The 13,873-nt window shown below is 41.8% G+C and overlaps 1 protein-coding gene across 6 annotated transcripts in view; it reads left to right on the top strand.

Annotated features, from left to right (window-relative positions):
* Window positions 1–13,873, top strand: part of GABRB2 (gamma-aminobutyric acid type A receptor subunit beta2) — a 149,319-nt gene that overhangs the window by 93,751 nt on the left and 41,695 nt on the right. For all 6 annotated transcript variants that reach the window (XM_051794118.1, XM_051794114.1, XM_051794116.1 and 3 more), the window contains one exon: window positions 24–106. In XM_051794118.1, the coding sequence (XP_051650078.1) occupies window positions 24–106 (83 nt within the window). The remainder of the gene's footprint in view (window positions 1–23; window positions 107–13,873) is intronic.

Raw genomic sequence — 13,873 nt, 5'->3', positions numbered from 1 at the left:
CAGGCCCTTGTGTTCCCCCCCAGAATCACCACGACAGCTGCCTGCATGATGGACCTGCGCAGATACCCCCTGGATGAGCAGAACTGCACGCTGGAGATTGAGAGCTGTAAGTACTTCTGCAAATCCTCCTTAGGCGGGGCCGCTGCTTCGCAGCCTTTATTTCTGTCGGGTTGGGTTCGTGAGCTTTTGTTGGGGGTTTTTAACATGCTACTAACCCAGTTGTCTTCCTGTCTGATGACATTTAGATCCTTGTAAACACATGAGAAAAAAATAGCTTTCCAGATGGATTAGTAATTTGTGGCACCGGGATTAGCAGAAGTTATTCTGTGTTTTGATGGACAATTTACAGCTTTAAAAGTCTCATTCAAGTGCCTTGTTGGAGTTCATGTGAGGAGCACAAGGATTATTATCAGTTCTTTATCCTCCTTTACTGCTGAACTGTGTGGCAGCTTGTTTCCATTTATAAATGAAGGCAGGAGGTTACAACTGGCCTTGAAATAGGTGGTTTGTGGGGTTTTTTTTCCCTAACCACTGTGCTGTAGTTAAACTTTGAACACATGTAAGGCAGTTTGTTTATATACACTGACTTAATGGCTGGCATTTTATTGAGCTTTCTGTGTAGATAAAATTTGTGAATTAAAACCTCTCTTTTCTCCAAAAATCCTTTAGGGAAATCTATCAGAGCAAACCCAATTCATGATCCCTTTTATAAAGACAGTATTGCAAGTGTGTTTCTTGACACTCTAAGATCATTATCAGCACTCTGAAGATTAATGTCACACTCTAAGATACAGTAGGCAAGTATGTGTATTTTTAAAGTAAATTGTGTGTTATGAACTATTATGTGGGTTTTCTGTGTGCACTGAAGTACAAAATAATAATAATTTGTGCTGCAGTGGGTAAGAACTTGGTACAGCTGAACTTCTTTCTCCTGTTCAGAGAGCATTTAAGAACATGCTTTACATTCTTGTCCAGGTTCCATTCTTTGCAATTCACTGTAATTTCCAGGTAAGTTAAAACCCTTGTGACACTGTTGTGTGAAATACTTTACACCCATAAAGTGAAGGAAGTGAGACTGTCAGTAAAGCTCAGCCCTTGTGTGTGGTGACATTCACAACAGCAAATGGGATGATGGACTTTGCTCTTTTGAGATTAGATCAAATCTTAGTTGTTTAGGGGGTCTTTGTAGTTCATTATAGAATTTCCATTGATAATTGATTCAGAATTTCATACCTGCAGCCAACTACTACATTACCAGTCTGTTAGGCTGATTATAATGTGCAAGGAAACTACTGGCATAATGGTATTCAGGTTTATAGAGATTCTTATTGAGAATGTTTTTGCTGTGACAGTGTCCTTTAATTGTTGTTGTAGCAAGGACCTGGAGTTTTTCTCTTTTCCAGTTAAGTGTGTAAGGTAGGAGGATGGAGAGTCAGAGGACATCCTTTCTCTCTCTTTCCAGCACTGTTGAAATGGTGAACAAGGTGTTGCCATCTCCCTGCATTGCTGAGATGACTGAATCTTTGTGGGATTCACAAACTAGATATCCCCTGCCTCTCACCCTTCCAGGACCCACCCTGGGAAATATTCCCAGGAAATATCTGCTGGGTCAGTCCTTATGCAAAACTGAAAATGAAATTGTCTCTGCTTTTCAATGAGAGCACTTGTTCTGGTTCAGACTTAGAACGTGGGACTTGTAGGTTGAAATTTTCCTTTCATCTGATTTGGAGTAGCCAGGTCAGTTTGAAGCCAGATCAGTTATCTTTCAAGAAGCAATCCTAACCAACAAGGTATGGAGCTCTCAGAATTGTTTTCCAGCTTGGTGTGAAGCCACAGTGCTCATTGTGTGACAGAAAGGGGAGCAGTTGGGTTTCCCAGAGCAGTCAGGGGGCTCTGAGCAGGGGTCTCTTGTGGGTCTCTGGGCTCTGTTGCAGGGTCACAGGGGTCAGCTGGGTTTAACTCAGGGTGCTGGATGCAGTACAATTCCCTACACACCTTTTATACACCTTTACTAATTGTCTGTTCTTAGGTAGTCCAATATCAAATGTTTTAATGAAGCTGGGTTAGATATGCTTTGTTTAAAAAAAGGAGTTATTGTCTAGCCAAGTCATTTGAGGGAAGTCATGATACCTTTTTAGCCCATTTCCATACATGTTCATGTCTCTGATGTCCTCCCATTCTTTCTCTGCTTCCTTCCCCTTCTTTCTTCCATTCCTCCCCTCCTCCCCTCCCTGATGCCAGAGTTTGGTGCCTTCTTACACTGGGCTACTTTTTGTTTTCACTTGTCATTGTGTTCACTGAATTTGTGGCCAATACTAAATTTTTGTTAATTTAGTTTATCATAACTCTAGATTAATTTGTGAATTACATATTCTGGTTGAAAAGGATTGGATATAAAATACAAAACATGACCTAGAGAAGGTGGTGTCATCTCTTAAGATACAAGAGACAGGGTTTTCCCTCTTTCAGTCCAGGGTAGTCTCAGTGATCTTAGATGCTGAAAGTGTAAGAGAGGACCATTCCCTGTTAGTTCAAAGAGTGTCAATTTTGAGAACTGAAATCCTGGTTTTTCTTATCTGGCCAGTTACAGTCTGAGGTCAGTTTTTGCTTTGCTCTCCTTTAAAGACAGAGGCTTGTTAAATGTTCAGTTTTGTTACGATGCCTCTAAACCTGTGGGCCATCATTTCCAGGGGGGTGTCATCTGAACTATTTGTTTTGTTTCTTTTGTTGTTTCCCAACACACTGAACAGTAGGTTTATAATACCAGAGGGAAATCAATTTTCCAATGTATTCATTTTTTGGTTTCCCAGCTTGCAAACAGAGTGTTTTCCTCTTCAGTCAAATACTGACTTGCCTCAGTAAATACCTTTCCTTTCTGCTCCCCACCTCTGCCACCAGTTTGCAGTGCTGAGTTTTTGATGATGCTCTAGAATAATTTGATTTCTCTGCTGTTTTCTGCCTCTCTGGAATTGTAACTGTTGAAAGGAATGTCTCAGCTAATCAACTATAAGACTAGTGGGAGCTCAAAGGCAAAAAGAAGTACAAGGAAGTTTGAAGAATAGTTCATATTCTTATAAACAAAAAAGACCATGTTGCACATCCTGCAGCATAACAGAGATGATTGTGATTCTTCTGAATATTTTTAAATGCAATCATTCAAGATTCATCTGGTACATTTAGGCCTTTGACCATTTCTGTTATGTGGTGCCACATAAAGGCAAAAACCTACTTCAGTTCCTTCGTCTCTTGTTTCCTGATGTGTTTGACCTGGCTGGATTTGTGTTATAATGAGGTGAAATTCAGGATCTGCCTACATTGTGACAATGTGCTTCCCCCCCATTTCTTTATTGCTGTGGAACAAGCAAGAACACATTGAGTTTCTCCTTGGAAGCATATTCTCAGAAATATCTTCCACAGAGTATTAAAGATGTGGCATTAAAAAGGTGCATGAAAGCCCTGCTGTTGGGAGCCTTGGCAGACAGGGAGTGTCCCCTTGGATGTGCTGCCCAGGGCAGGGGCACTCAGAGCAGCACACATGGGCAGGGGGCACTGCTTTGCTCTGGAATGAGAAATGTTTTCAGGGCATTCCAGTTCTGTAAAAACCTGGGGTGTCTGGAGCAGAAATTGTCCCATTTTTTCCTGTCTCATGACAAAAGGCCACAGAGACACACCAAGGGAAAACCAATGGGATTGTCTGGAAAAAGCAGGAAGAGCAGAGCTGGAGGAGTATCTTTGCTCCCAGCAGCAGTGCAGCCCAGTATCAAACACCTTCTAATCAGATCATCTGAGAGCTCATCAGCAGGAGCACGAGTCATCTCTGTGTGCTCAGGGAGACTTCACAAGTACATTTAAGGTGCTGCAAAGAACTGACAGCAGCCTTTGGCTGGAGCCTGGAGAGCTTTGCAGGTGGCAGCTCTGGCCATGGATCAGAGCTGGAATTGAGGCACAGGGACACATGGGACAACTCCAGGAGCTGACTGGGCAAGGCTTCCTGGCAAATGTGCTCGATGCCAGGCAAGAAACTGTGCTGATCCCAGGGCTGGGTGTTCAGCAAAGGAGATACCATGGGAACATGGCACTTCCACAGAAGTGGGAAGGGAAACACGTGACTTTTGGGCTACTGATGGTTAGAATCTTAAAAACCATTCTTGTTTTTATTTTTTTCTTTTTTTAATCAAACCTGGGCTGTATCCTGTGTCTCTTCAGCTGAGTGTGTTTGGCATCATGGCCCTTGTGGGAAGGATGTTCCTCTGTCAGTAGGAGCTGCTGTTGTCCAAGTGCCCCTTTTCTGTCTTGTTCATCATCAGTGTTTGGATGTCCTAATGTGGGTTCTGTGACAATTCAGCACTGAGGGTGGGAAGGGACTTGGATTGTTTAGCAAACAGTGGTGAATTCTGGCTCTGTAGCCACACCGTCCATTTTGGCAACGTGAGCTTTTAGTGTGGCTTCGTGGGACAGATCCTTTGTTCTTTATTTGTCCCCAGTAATTTCTTCTCAAGTATCTTGAGAAGAGGTATAATTTCAGTGGCATAATGCACAGTGGCAGTGAACAGGAAATCCTTGACTCCTCTTCAGTGTGCAGATAGGATGATTCAGTAAGAGCTGAAATAATCCCAGTGGTAGGTGACTCTGCTGGGTAGTTGAAGAGAGGAAGGAAATTCAGCCCATCAATGCACAGGACCAGGGTGGGTTGTGTACAAGTGAACCAGTGCTGGGAAGGTTTTGGGAACACACACAGCCCCAGCTGGGGGCTTTGGTCAGGCTTTCAGGCTGGAAATCAAGTCACATCCAGAATGTATCACCCTGCAGGCAGGCAAGAGGGAAGTGTTTGCTGATTTTCATTCTGTCTCAGCACATCCCTGCAGCAGCACGTCCTGGGAGCTCTCAGAGCACAAACAAGGTGATGCACTGTTTGCAAATGAGGAGAGAATTCCACAGGAGCTCTGCAACACACTCAGCCTTTGAAGCAACCTGGAGTTAAATTTAAAAGGGAATCCAATATAGGAATATCTAAGCTCTGCTTACCAGCCCTGGACCATTCAGGCAATATAGACTGAAGTGCCTTTTCTTTCCTTTTTTATCATTCTGCAGTTGAATATGGAGAATATATGGAATCATAAAGATACAGAAACAAAACACATGGTTTTAAAACTTCTAATGCATTTTGTCTTTTATAGCCAGTCTGAACTAGAGTACATTTGTTCTTATTATGGATGACCCTGCCTTTTATCAAGAGATTATTGGAAACAAAAAGGGCCCAGTTCAAAGAGTCCATATTCAGAAAGAACCAAATTCATTTGCTAAGGTTTGAGGAAAAAATTACATGTCCAGAAAGGTGCTTCTGATGCTGCAGAAAGAAGTCTTCCAAAAGAAAAAGAATATATTTGTAACAAAAACTCTAATAATCTTATATCCAAGAAATCATGTGGACGTGTTGAAGGCTGATGGTTTGGCACTTTACAGGCCTGTTTTGAACAGGTATGGATTTTACAAGGTAAATTCACTTTTTATTTAGGATCTGTGTTATAACATCTCATACTTTAGGCAAATGTTTTTCTGTAGGTCTGATATCCTTTTGAATACTTTGTAACTGGTGACTTCTTTAAGAAAAAGAAATATTTGTAAGTGCTGTTTGAAGAGACATCTGAGATATTGTTACATATCTTAGGTCTGTGTAGTGTGTGATGGGAGACTGTAGTTTATTTTTATTATGTTCCTTGCAGTGCACATATGGTTTGGTTCTTCTTTTAAAAATATTTTTTTACGCCACTGTAAGTGATGGAAGTGGCACTGAGAGCTCACAATGCCTTCTTCTCCATGGTATCGTGTTCCTTTAACACTCTGTTACCTTTCTCAAAATGAAATAATTTCTTCAACATGCTCCAGCTCTTATGAAATGGTAATATTGATCAGGTGCTGGAATCACTTGACCTCAGGTCTTTTGCTTCAGAAGACAATGTAAACCATGATTATCTTGTAGTGATCACACACCTGTGAAGAGAATTCAAATATGTTCCTACAGTCATTTTATTTCCTAAGATAGGAAATGCTTTTTTAAGATGCTTTTTTCCCCCCAGTGCTCAGGGGGCTCCTGCTCTGAAGGGAACTCAGTTTGCAGATTTGCAGGGTACTCTGGACTTGGGTCACTGTCCCTGACACTGCTCCATTTGGTCCAAGTTTCCAGAATGAGAATTGGAGCTTCATCTCTGAAACGTGAGCTGAACCCTCCTCAGGGGCCTCTGTTCCAGAGAGGAATCTTTGTTCTCCATCGGGGTGGAGTTTTTTGTTTGAGTGATTTAGTTTTGTTTTTCCCAAACTGCAAGTTTTCTTTTTCCTACTGGTGCTCAAATACAACATACTGCATTTTCAATCACTGAACAGGAAAACAGTTTCACTGGTTTTGTTTCAGCAAGTAGAAGCCAGAGGGAATCATAAAATAATCTTTTGTTTTGATTATGACATTAGATTTGGGTTAAAGAAGGGTTGGCTTTTCAAATAGACAAGCTTGGAAAACATTTTACTTTGATGGAATAACACAGTAGAAATTGAATTAGTGGAAGCATTGGCAAAGTTAAAAATTATAATCTTTTCATTGCTTTGATCAATATATTGTGCATTTCTAATGATGAGAGCTTTGTGAAACATGTTAATTTGGTTCAGTTGCTCAGTGATATTTGGTACTGGCAGTTCACACTGATCAAGTTCCACCTGTATTTAGAAAATAAAAACTACTTTCTGTTGCTGGATACCGTCCCATTTTGTTATGTCTAAATGTCGATTTCAGAGTTAGTGTTGCTTATGACATAGTAAATAATTTTTAAAGAGTTCAGCCTTAGTGTTATCAAACTTCTGGTAGTGCTGGGGAATTATCCCCTGGCTAATTCTTGTATCAGTCTAACACCACTGTAATTGATGTGAGAAAGTGCCATTGCAAATTGGCTGGGACATGGCATTGGTGGGCCAGTCTACACAAGAAAACTGTTCTAGTTTTAGAAATATTTCTGATACATATGCCACTCAGAGTATTCAGTATGGATCTGACACACTGTCCAAAATTATTTGGATGGAAATCCAAGAGATCTTTTATGTATGAAAAATTGTCACTCTTAGATAAACTTTCTCATGATGTACATTTGTTCTGAGTAAAAATGAAACACCAGTAATACTGTTACTACTCTTAAGTAGCCTCCAAAATATGCTTTGTGGATGAACAAAGGAAGGGGATGTCTAAGTGGTTGAGAGAAATCATAAAGATTATAGTCTTTATCATTTATGTTGTATTTATAAAAGAGTTGGGGGTTGGTTTTGCCCCTTTTTTTCTTATATAATAATTTAGGTCTGTTGTTTTCAGTGTTGCTTTTTATGTGGGGAAAGAGAAGTCAGTAGATGAATATGTGCTTACATTTCAAGGTATATTCAGGAATGGTTCAGGATGGAAGAGACCTCGGGAGGTCTGTAATCAGCTCAGAACGTGGCCAGCTCTGGGGTCACACCAAGTCACTCAGAGCTTTGGCCTCTCTGGTCTAGAACACCTCCAAGGATGGAGGGTGTGAAACCTCTGGAGGCTCCAGTGCCTGACCCTCCTGAGGGTGAAGAAGTGGAATTGCACTTGTGGAAAGGGCCACGTTGTGTGTGTGGTTTCCATTGTCCTGACCTGCTGCCTCTGCCCCAGAAGTATGTGCTGGTACTAATCTGAAACAGCCTGAGTGCTGTGCAACCTGGGTTGTAAAATGTAAGTTGTGAGTCATGGAACCGAATGACAATATCCTGAGAATGCTCTGAATAAATCACTGCATTGTGCAAGCAGTGCTGTTTGACAGAGGCAGTTTTGGAGTTAAACTCTCTGGTTTTCCTTGCAGGTGTGATCTCGTGTGGTGTGCTCTGTTCCATCTCTCCTCGTTCATACACAGGTCCTGTTCCCACCACACCCACTGAAGTGTCTCTGAATGCTTTGTCATTCTCAGTCACTTATTAAGGTTTAAAAAGTCTCAAAATAAGGGTTCTTTCCCCCTGGATAATGATTTCAGAATTTTCATTGTGATGTTTGGCTCAGTAACATGTTTCTTGTTATACACATTTTAAAGGCAATTCCTTCTATTCTGTGACTGCACAACATACAAGTTGTCTTTCTCATGTATGGAACACAGATATGAATATCATGTTTACAGGAATATATTGGAAATACATTTGTTTAGGCAACAGCTTTGGAACTTGTGCTGTGTCATATTCCTGCTCTCCAGTTGCAGAGCAACCACTGCTTGCATTTGCCATCGTTCAGGTTGTGTCATCCTGGGACTGATGTGTTCTGCAGCCAGAGTTCCATTTGTTCCCTGAGCCCAGGCAATAATCTGACATGGAGACAGGGGAACAGAACACAGCAAACAAGGAGCTGATGGCAGGCAGTGCTCAGCTCTTGTGTCTGGAACAAGCCTTTCCACTCTGACACTGGGTTGGTGCTGTGCTCCAGGAGACTGGGCAGCATTGAAATAACACCTTGGAACAGTGGTGCTCTGGGATGGAACCACTGCTGGGATGGAATCAAGTACTGAATGAATCCAGGCACTTCACTGATGTGTCAGAGATGACTATTTGAGTATTTGGTGGGTTCTGCATAACCTCACACAGCAATTTCCTGGTAAAATCCCCACTTTCAGCTGGTTTTCCTGAACAGTTAATTGACAGTGAATGAGAAGTGAGTATTTGTTCAACAGCAGACACAGCTCTGGTCAAGGCAAACACCTCTTGTGGGCTGCTGTGGGAACCAGTTTCATAGAAGCAAAGCAGACACCTGAATGTCCTGAGGGAGCTCAGCTGTGACCTCGGAGCACTCTGCAAGGGAACAGGAGTTTGTTGGTGCCCAGGGCCTGCAGCACTCGGGGCTCCTCAGCACGTGCTTCGGGAGGGCTGGTGTTACACAGGACCAAGATGTGGCACTGGCAGCCTGAGCCATCCTGAAGTGCTGGTAAGGAACAGTTTTGCTTGTGAATTATGTTTTATTCCTTTGGGGTTTTTTTGTGTGTCTGGACCTTTGTAACCTGTTCCTAAGACACAATCTATCACTGTTTTGGGGAGATTCTTCTTTTTCTTTTTACTGTGGTCCCTCTCTATCTTCTTTTCTTGGCAGAGCAAAAATGATGTAAACAGTGACATTGGTGACTCTCTGTTGTGTCAGAATTACTGTGCCAGGGATGGGATCCGTGGCAAGGACCTTTTCATTCTCCACATGCAGTTAACAGGAATGTGCCGGGGAGCATCAAAGTGCTGCAAGTGCACTGTGTTTATGCTGTAAGTCACTTTTGTTGCTGTAGCAGGTGGTGGTGGCACTGTACACGTGTAGTAACTAGAGGATTATTTTCCTTTCAGGTTTCAACAACAACTTTTTGCAAGTCTTGAAGGATCAACAGTGTTAGAGGTAAATGCACGATATTTTTCTCTGGTAAAACCAACATCAGAGTCTGTTCTCTTGCTCTCCAAGAAGAATTATCTTTTCACTATCTCTATTTTTATTCATTTATGGGAAGATGGTGTTAAAGCAGCGGGTTTAACATTTTTCCATGATGGCAGAAAAACTTCTATCTCACTATGTCCAAAATATGCATTTTACTCTGTAGGGTGCTGTGTACATCAGAGCCTTCTCGGTTTGTCCCTTTTCCCTGTTCTTATTTTCCCCTTCCTTATTTTCCCCTTCCTTATTTTCCCCTTCCTTATTTTCCCCTTCCTTATTTTCCCCCTTTCCCCCCTATTTCCCTCTTATCACCCCTTTTTCCTTTTTTTTTTCCCCCTTCAATGACTCCTCATGTACTGGTGATACTACTGTGGAATTTATTGTATAGCTGTGTGAAACTTGCTTTCATTGTAAAATTACAAGGTGTCTGCTAAATATGGTAGCATTCTTAAAAAAATAAAATGGTGCTATTAACTGTTGTATCTGTGTGTTTCATTATGAGTGTAAAGGAATTCTGAACACAGCAAAACATGGGAAATTTTAGAAATCTGAGAGAAGATGACTGTGAGATCAAAATGCCTGTCAGTGTTTCAATTTTTCTATTTTTACATACAAAATTATATATTTAAAAATATCATACTTTAAAAAAAGCCCTTTATTTTGAATGGGGATCTTGAAAGTGATGCAAATGTAAGTAGCATTTGTACTGTGCCTGTTTCTGTCGATTTGTGCTGCTGAGGCATGAACAGACTTCCAGTCACGTTTTTTTGAAGGTAAGTCTTTTTGTAACTGAACAGTGAGCTCCTATTTGCACATATTTACATGTGTACTAGCTCTTACTTGGCCTTGAAACTGTACTCAGGGAGACTTTGTTCTGTGGCTGGATGCCAACTTGGTTTTGATTTTAAGGAATTTAATAAAAGATATTTGATAAATGAGGTCGATATACCTGTTACAAATGGTATGGCTGTAGTTTTGCAGAACATCAAATTGTAAAAGCAGTGATGTAATTATCATTTAAGGATGATTTTCGTAGTGTTAATGGCCATATGTGAACAGGCATCTTCACATGTTTTCCTGCTTTCTTAAATTGGTTTGCTTTTACAGCGAGCTCTCCAGGCTGATTAAAACTTGAGCTTGGGTCTTCTGAACAACTCCTGTCCAGTGTGGTGTTGGTGGTCAGATAGAATCAACCATGGTCTATCTATGAGCTTTTGCTCATTCCTCACTGGATAAACTCACTGGTTTAACAGATAGAATAGTAATGAAGATGATGCAGAAAAGTAGGCAGTTAAATACGGTAAAATGTTCCTTAGCTGATTTTTTAAACAAGTGCTTTCTTGTATTGCTGTACCTGTGAATACTGCTCCATAAAGCAATGCTGTATTCTAAGCAGCTTTTCTGGTTTTTCTGCTTCATGAGGAGTGCAGCCCTTTTTTTTCTGGGTATGAAATGTGCAGTTGGAAAATGAGCTTTTCTGCCAGGGCTGGTGCACTTGTGTGCCCTGCTGGAGCATCAGCCAGCACCTGCCCTGAGCCAGGCTCCTCTGGCCACTCCTGTACCTTTGGTTCTTGGCACAGGGAAGTGTTCTTGTGAATGATCCTGTGGTGTTACCGTGGCTCTGGAGATGAGGAGGGTGTCAGGTTCCACAGGAACAAAGCCATTTTGTGGTATCACTTGCTGTTACTGGAGAAATCCTGTGGTTTGGAATGCAGCATGTTTTCCTTAAACACAGGGATTTAGACAACCTAGAGCAGCTGCTTGTTCTGTGTGCTTTTGTTTTTGAATTTGTTTTGTTTCTAAATCCTTTTTTCCTTCAGGGATTTGGATGATTGTGGTAAGTATTTTAGCCAGAAGGTAGAACAAAGCTCACTAGGGATGCTCCAGCTGGGACTGAAAATATGCCATTGTTGGTTCCACATGTTCATGAGCCAACACATGAGGCCACTTGACCAGCCAAAAATTAACTCAGTCTGTTAAGAAGGAGGTAATACCTTGTATCGAAGGCCTGTCATTCTGTTGTTACAAATATATCTCCAAATTTCCAAATTTGCTTGTGAATATTGGCTATTCTGAGAGCGTGTGACCTTCGAAGGAGTAAGCTCAGCTCTCAGCTCGAGCACTGTCATCCCTAGTGAGCTGTTCAGAATAGATTACAAACTGCTTCCAAAGGAAGGATGAATGTAAGCCCTAAATAATTATGAGAATGATGACTAGGCAAGCCTTTTAGTTAGATCGTTCCTTATCTAAATTGTTTTTCCAATCATGATAAAAATATCAAAGTGTGCTGTAAAAATATCTGAGCAAAATATCAGAATCAGTTGCACAGAGGAAGATAATTAGCAGATAGTGTACATCTGTTCTTATAAACTCAAAGAAGGGCAGATGAGCTGATGTGGAGCTCTGTGTGCTTTAACCTGGACTATTTTGAGCCCCCTGGTTGTCTCAGGATCTGTCCCTGCACTGCAGCTGTCTGCAGCAGGATGGATCTGTTGGGAAGTTGCTGTTATTTCCTACAGTGCACGTGGAACTTCACGGTTCTGACTTGGCCTGTTGGGGGACAGCTGAAGTCACTGTGGTTTCCTGGTTGATGCAGCTGAGAGAGGTGCAGAGTCCTCATCTCCCCTGAAAATCTGAGCAAATAAAGATAGAGTGAGAGCTGTCACAGGCTAAAGAAGCTCGTATCAGACGGGATGTTCTCTCCTGAAGACGTCCTTGTTGCACGGGACACACACTCAGAGGGGGTGTCCCCTCTTTGGGGCTCAGGGTTGCTGCTCTGCCAGTGCCTGGGATGGCTGAGGTGTGGTGATCCAGAGCCTTTGCTGGCTGGATTTGTATTCCAGAGCCTTGGATGGGAATGGGAACGTGCCATCAGCGTAAGGGCTGTTCCCACAGAGCTGCTGTCACCCCTGTGGCAGGGGGACTCAATGACCCTTCCTGCCCAAGGGACTTGGGCACTCCCTTCCTGATGGCTGCTCTTGGATGGCAGAGGTGTGTGACTGGTCTGCTCCAGTGACCATCTGGACAAGGGCTGTGGGGCTTTGTGTTGTCCTCATGGGGATCCTTCTCCTGTCACTGTCTGAGCACTCTCCCCAGTTTGGCACCAGTGCCTCGATGTTCACAGCAGGAAATCCCTCCTGACTGACAGTTCTAAATCCCTCAACACAGCCCACTTCAACAATACAGCATTACAACTGAGGGAAGAAATGCAAAAATAAATACTGATTTTTAAAACTGGTTTTATTATATTTCAATATGTTTTTCAGAATAAATGTAACAATTTAGTTAAACATGTTTAAATATAATTGAAGTTCTCTTTATTTGCAACAGTTTTTGATGAGGAAATTATTGGGTGTTATTTACTGAGTGTCTGCAGCTGAGTTACATCTTGTTGCATTTTAAGTTGCTCAAGCTGGTGCAAAAAGACCTTGGGGATGAGTATGATCAGATAGATATCCCAGAACTTTCTGTTTTGTAAGAACAGATACGCTGGTTTATGGAAGCATGATTGTGCTTCCATAAATCTTGCTAATGGTTGAATATTTCATGTAGGGGACAGGGTTATTTATTCCACATCCATTTTTAACCTATCTGTATGCTCTGTATGACTTCTCTGAAAATTGATGATAGTAAAGAATGCAAAAAAAAGTTCTGTAACTTCGAGGGTATTTTAGAGAGAACAGGTGGCGTATTGGGGTTGATGCCTTAGACAATATTCCCTTTTCTGAACAGGAGTAAAGGCTCCCATCTTCCTGAAAGGTAACCCACAGTTCACATTATGTATGGTTGATGTTGATGATGTGAGCTTTCAGGTTTTTAGAGTGAAATAAAGAAGGTAATTTATATAGAAAATAAAATATTTAGAAGTGGAGGGGTTTTTCAACCTGGATTGAAAATACAGTTGTTATCCATCCACTGTAAACCCAGTTCTCTACTTTCATGTTCCCATGTTATTCCCAGACATGCTGATTCCTCGCATTCCTCGTGGTCTGTGCTAACTCCAGACCTGTCAGATGTCCTGTGAAGTGCATCCATACATTTGACCAAACCAGAAACTTGAGTGTTTTCCTAAAAGGGTGTCAGCCCACAGAAAAATGGCAAGTTTACTTTATGGTCATGAAAGCAGTTCTGGGCTGTTTGGAATTTTGACTGTCACTGCCTTTTTCTACCTTGTTTTCTGTCACCCTTTTCCTTTGTAAGAGTAAATACACATCCAAGTGCTTCCCTCTGTGCACTGTTCAGTGGAGTAGTAACATGTGCCTTGCTCAGAAAAGGTATTTCTGGGTGTGGTAGTTTGGGCTAGGCCTTCCTTGGTGACCAGTCTGTAACCAAGGCAGGGCCCCGATTTACCCAGTATTCCCTACGATTTTTACGTAAGCCAGGCTATAAGAAGAAAGGAGGAGAGGCCTTTGCTCTCTTTCCTTCTGG

This window comes from Manacus candei, unplaced genomic scaffold (genome assembly GCF_025592945.1).
Source record: "Manacus candei isolate 608988 ecotype Guabito, Panama unplaced genomic scaffold, ASM2559294v1 h1tg000037l, whole genome shotgun sequence".
NCBI classification, from domain to species: domain Eukaryota; kingdom Metazoa; phylum Chordata; class Aves; order Passeriformes; family Pipridae; genus Manacus; species Manacus candei.
The sequence above is the reverse complement of the archived record's forward strand: the minus strand, read 5'-3'. Positions and strand labels throughout refer to the sequence as shown.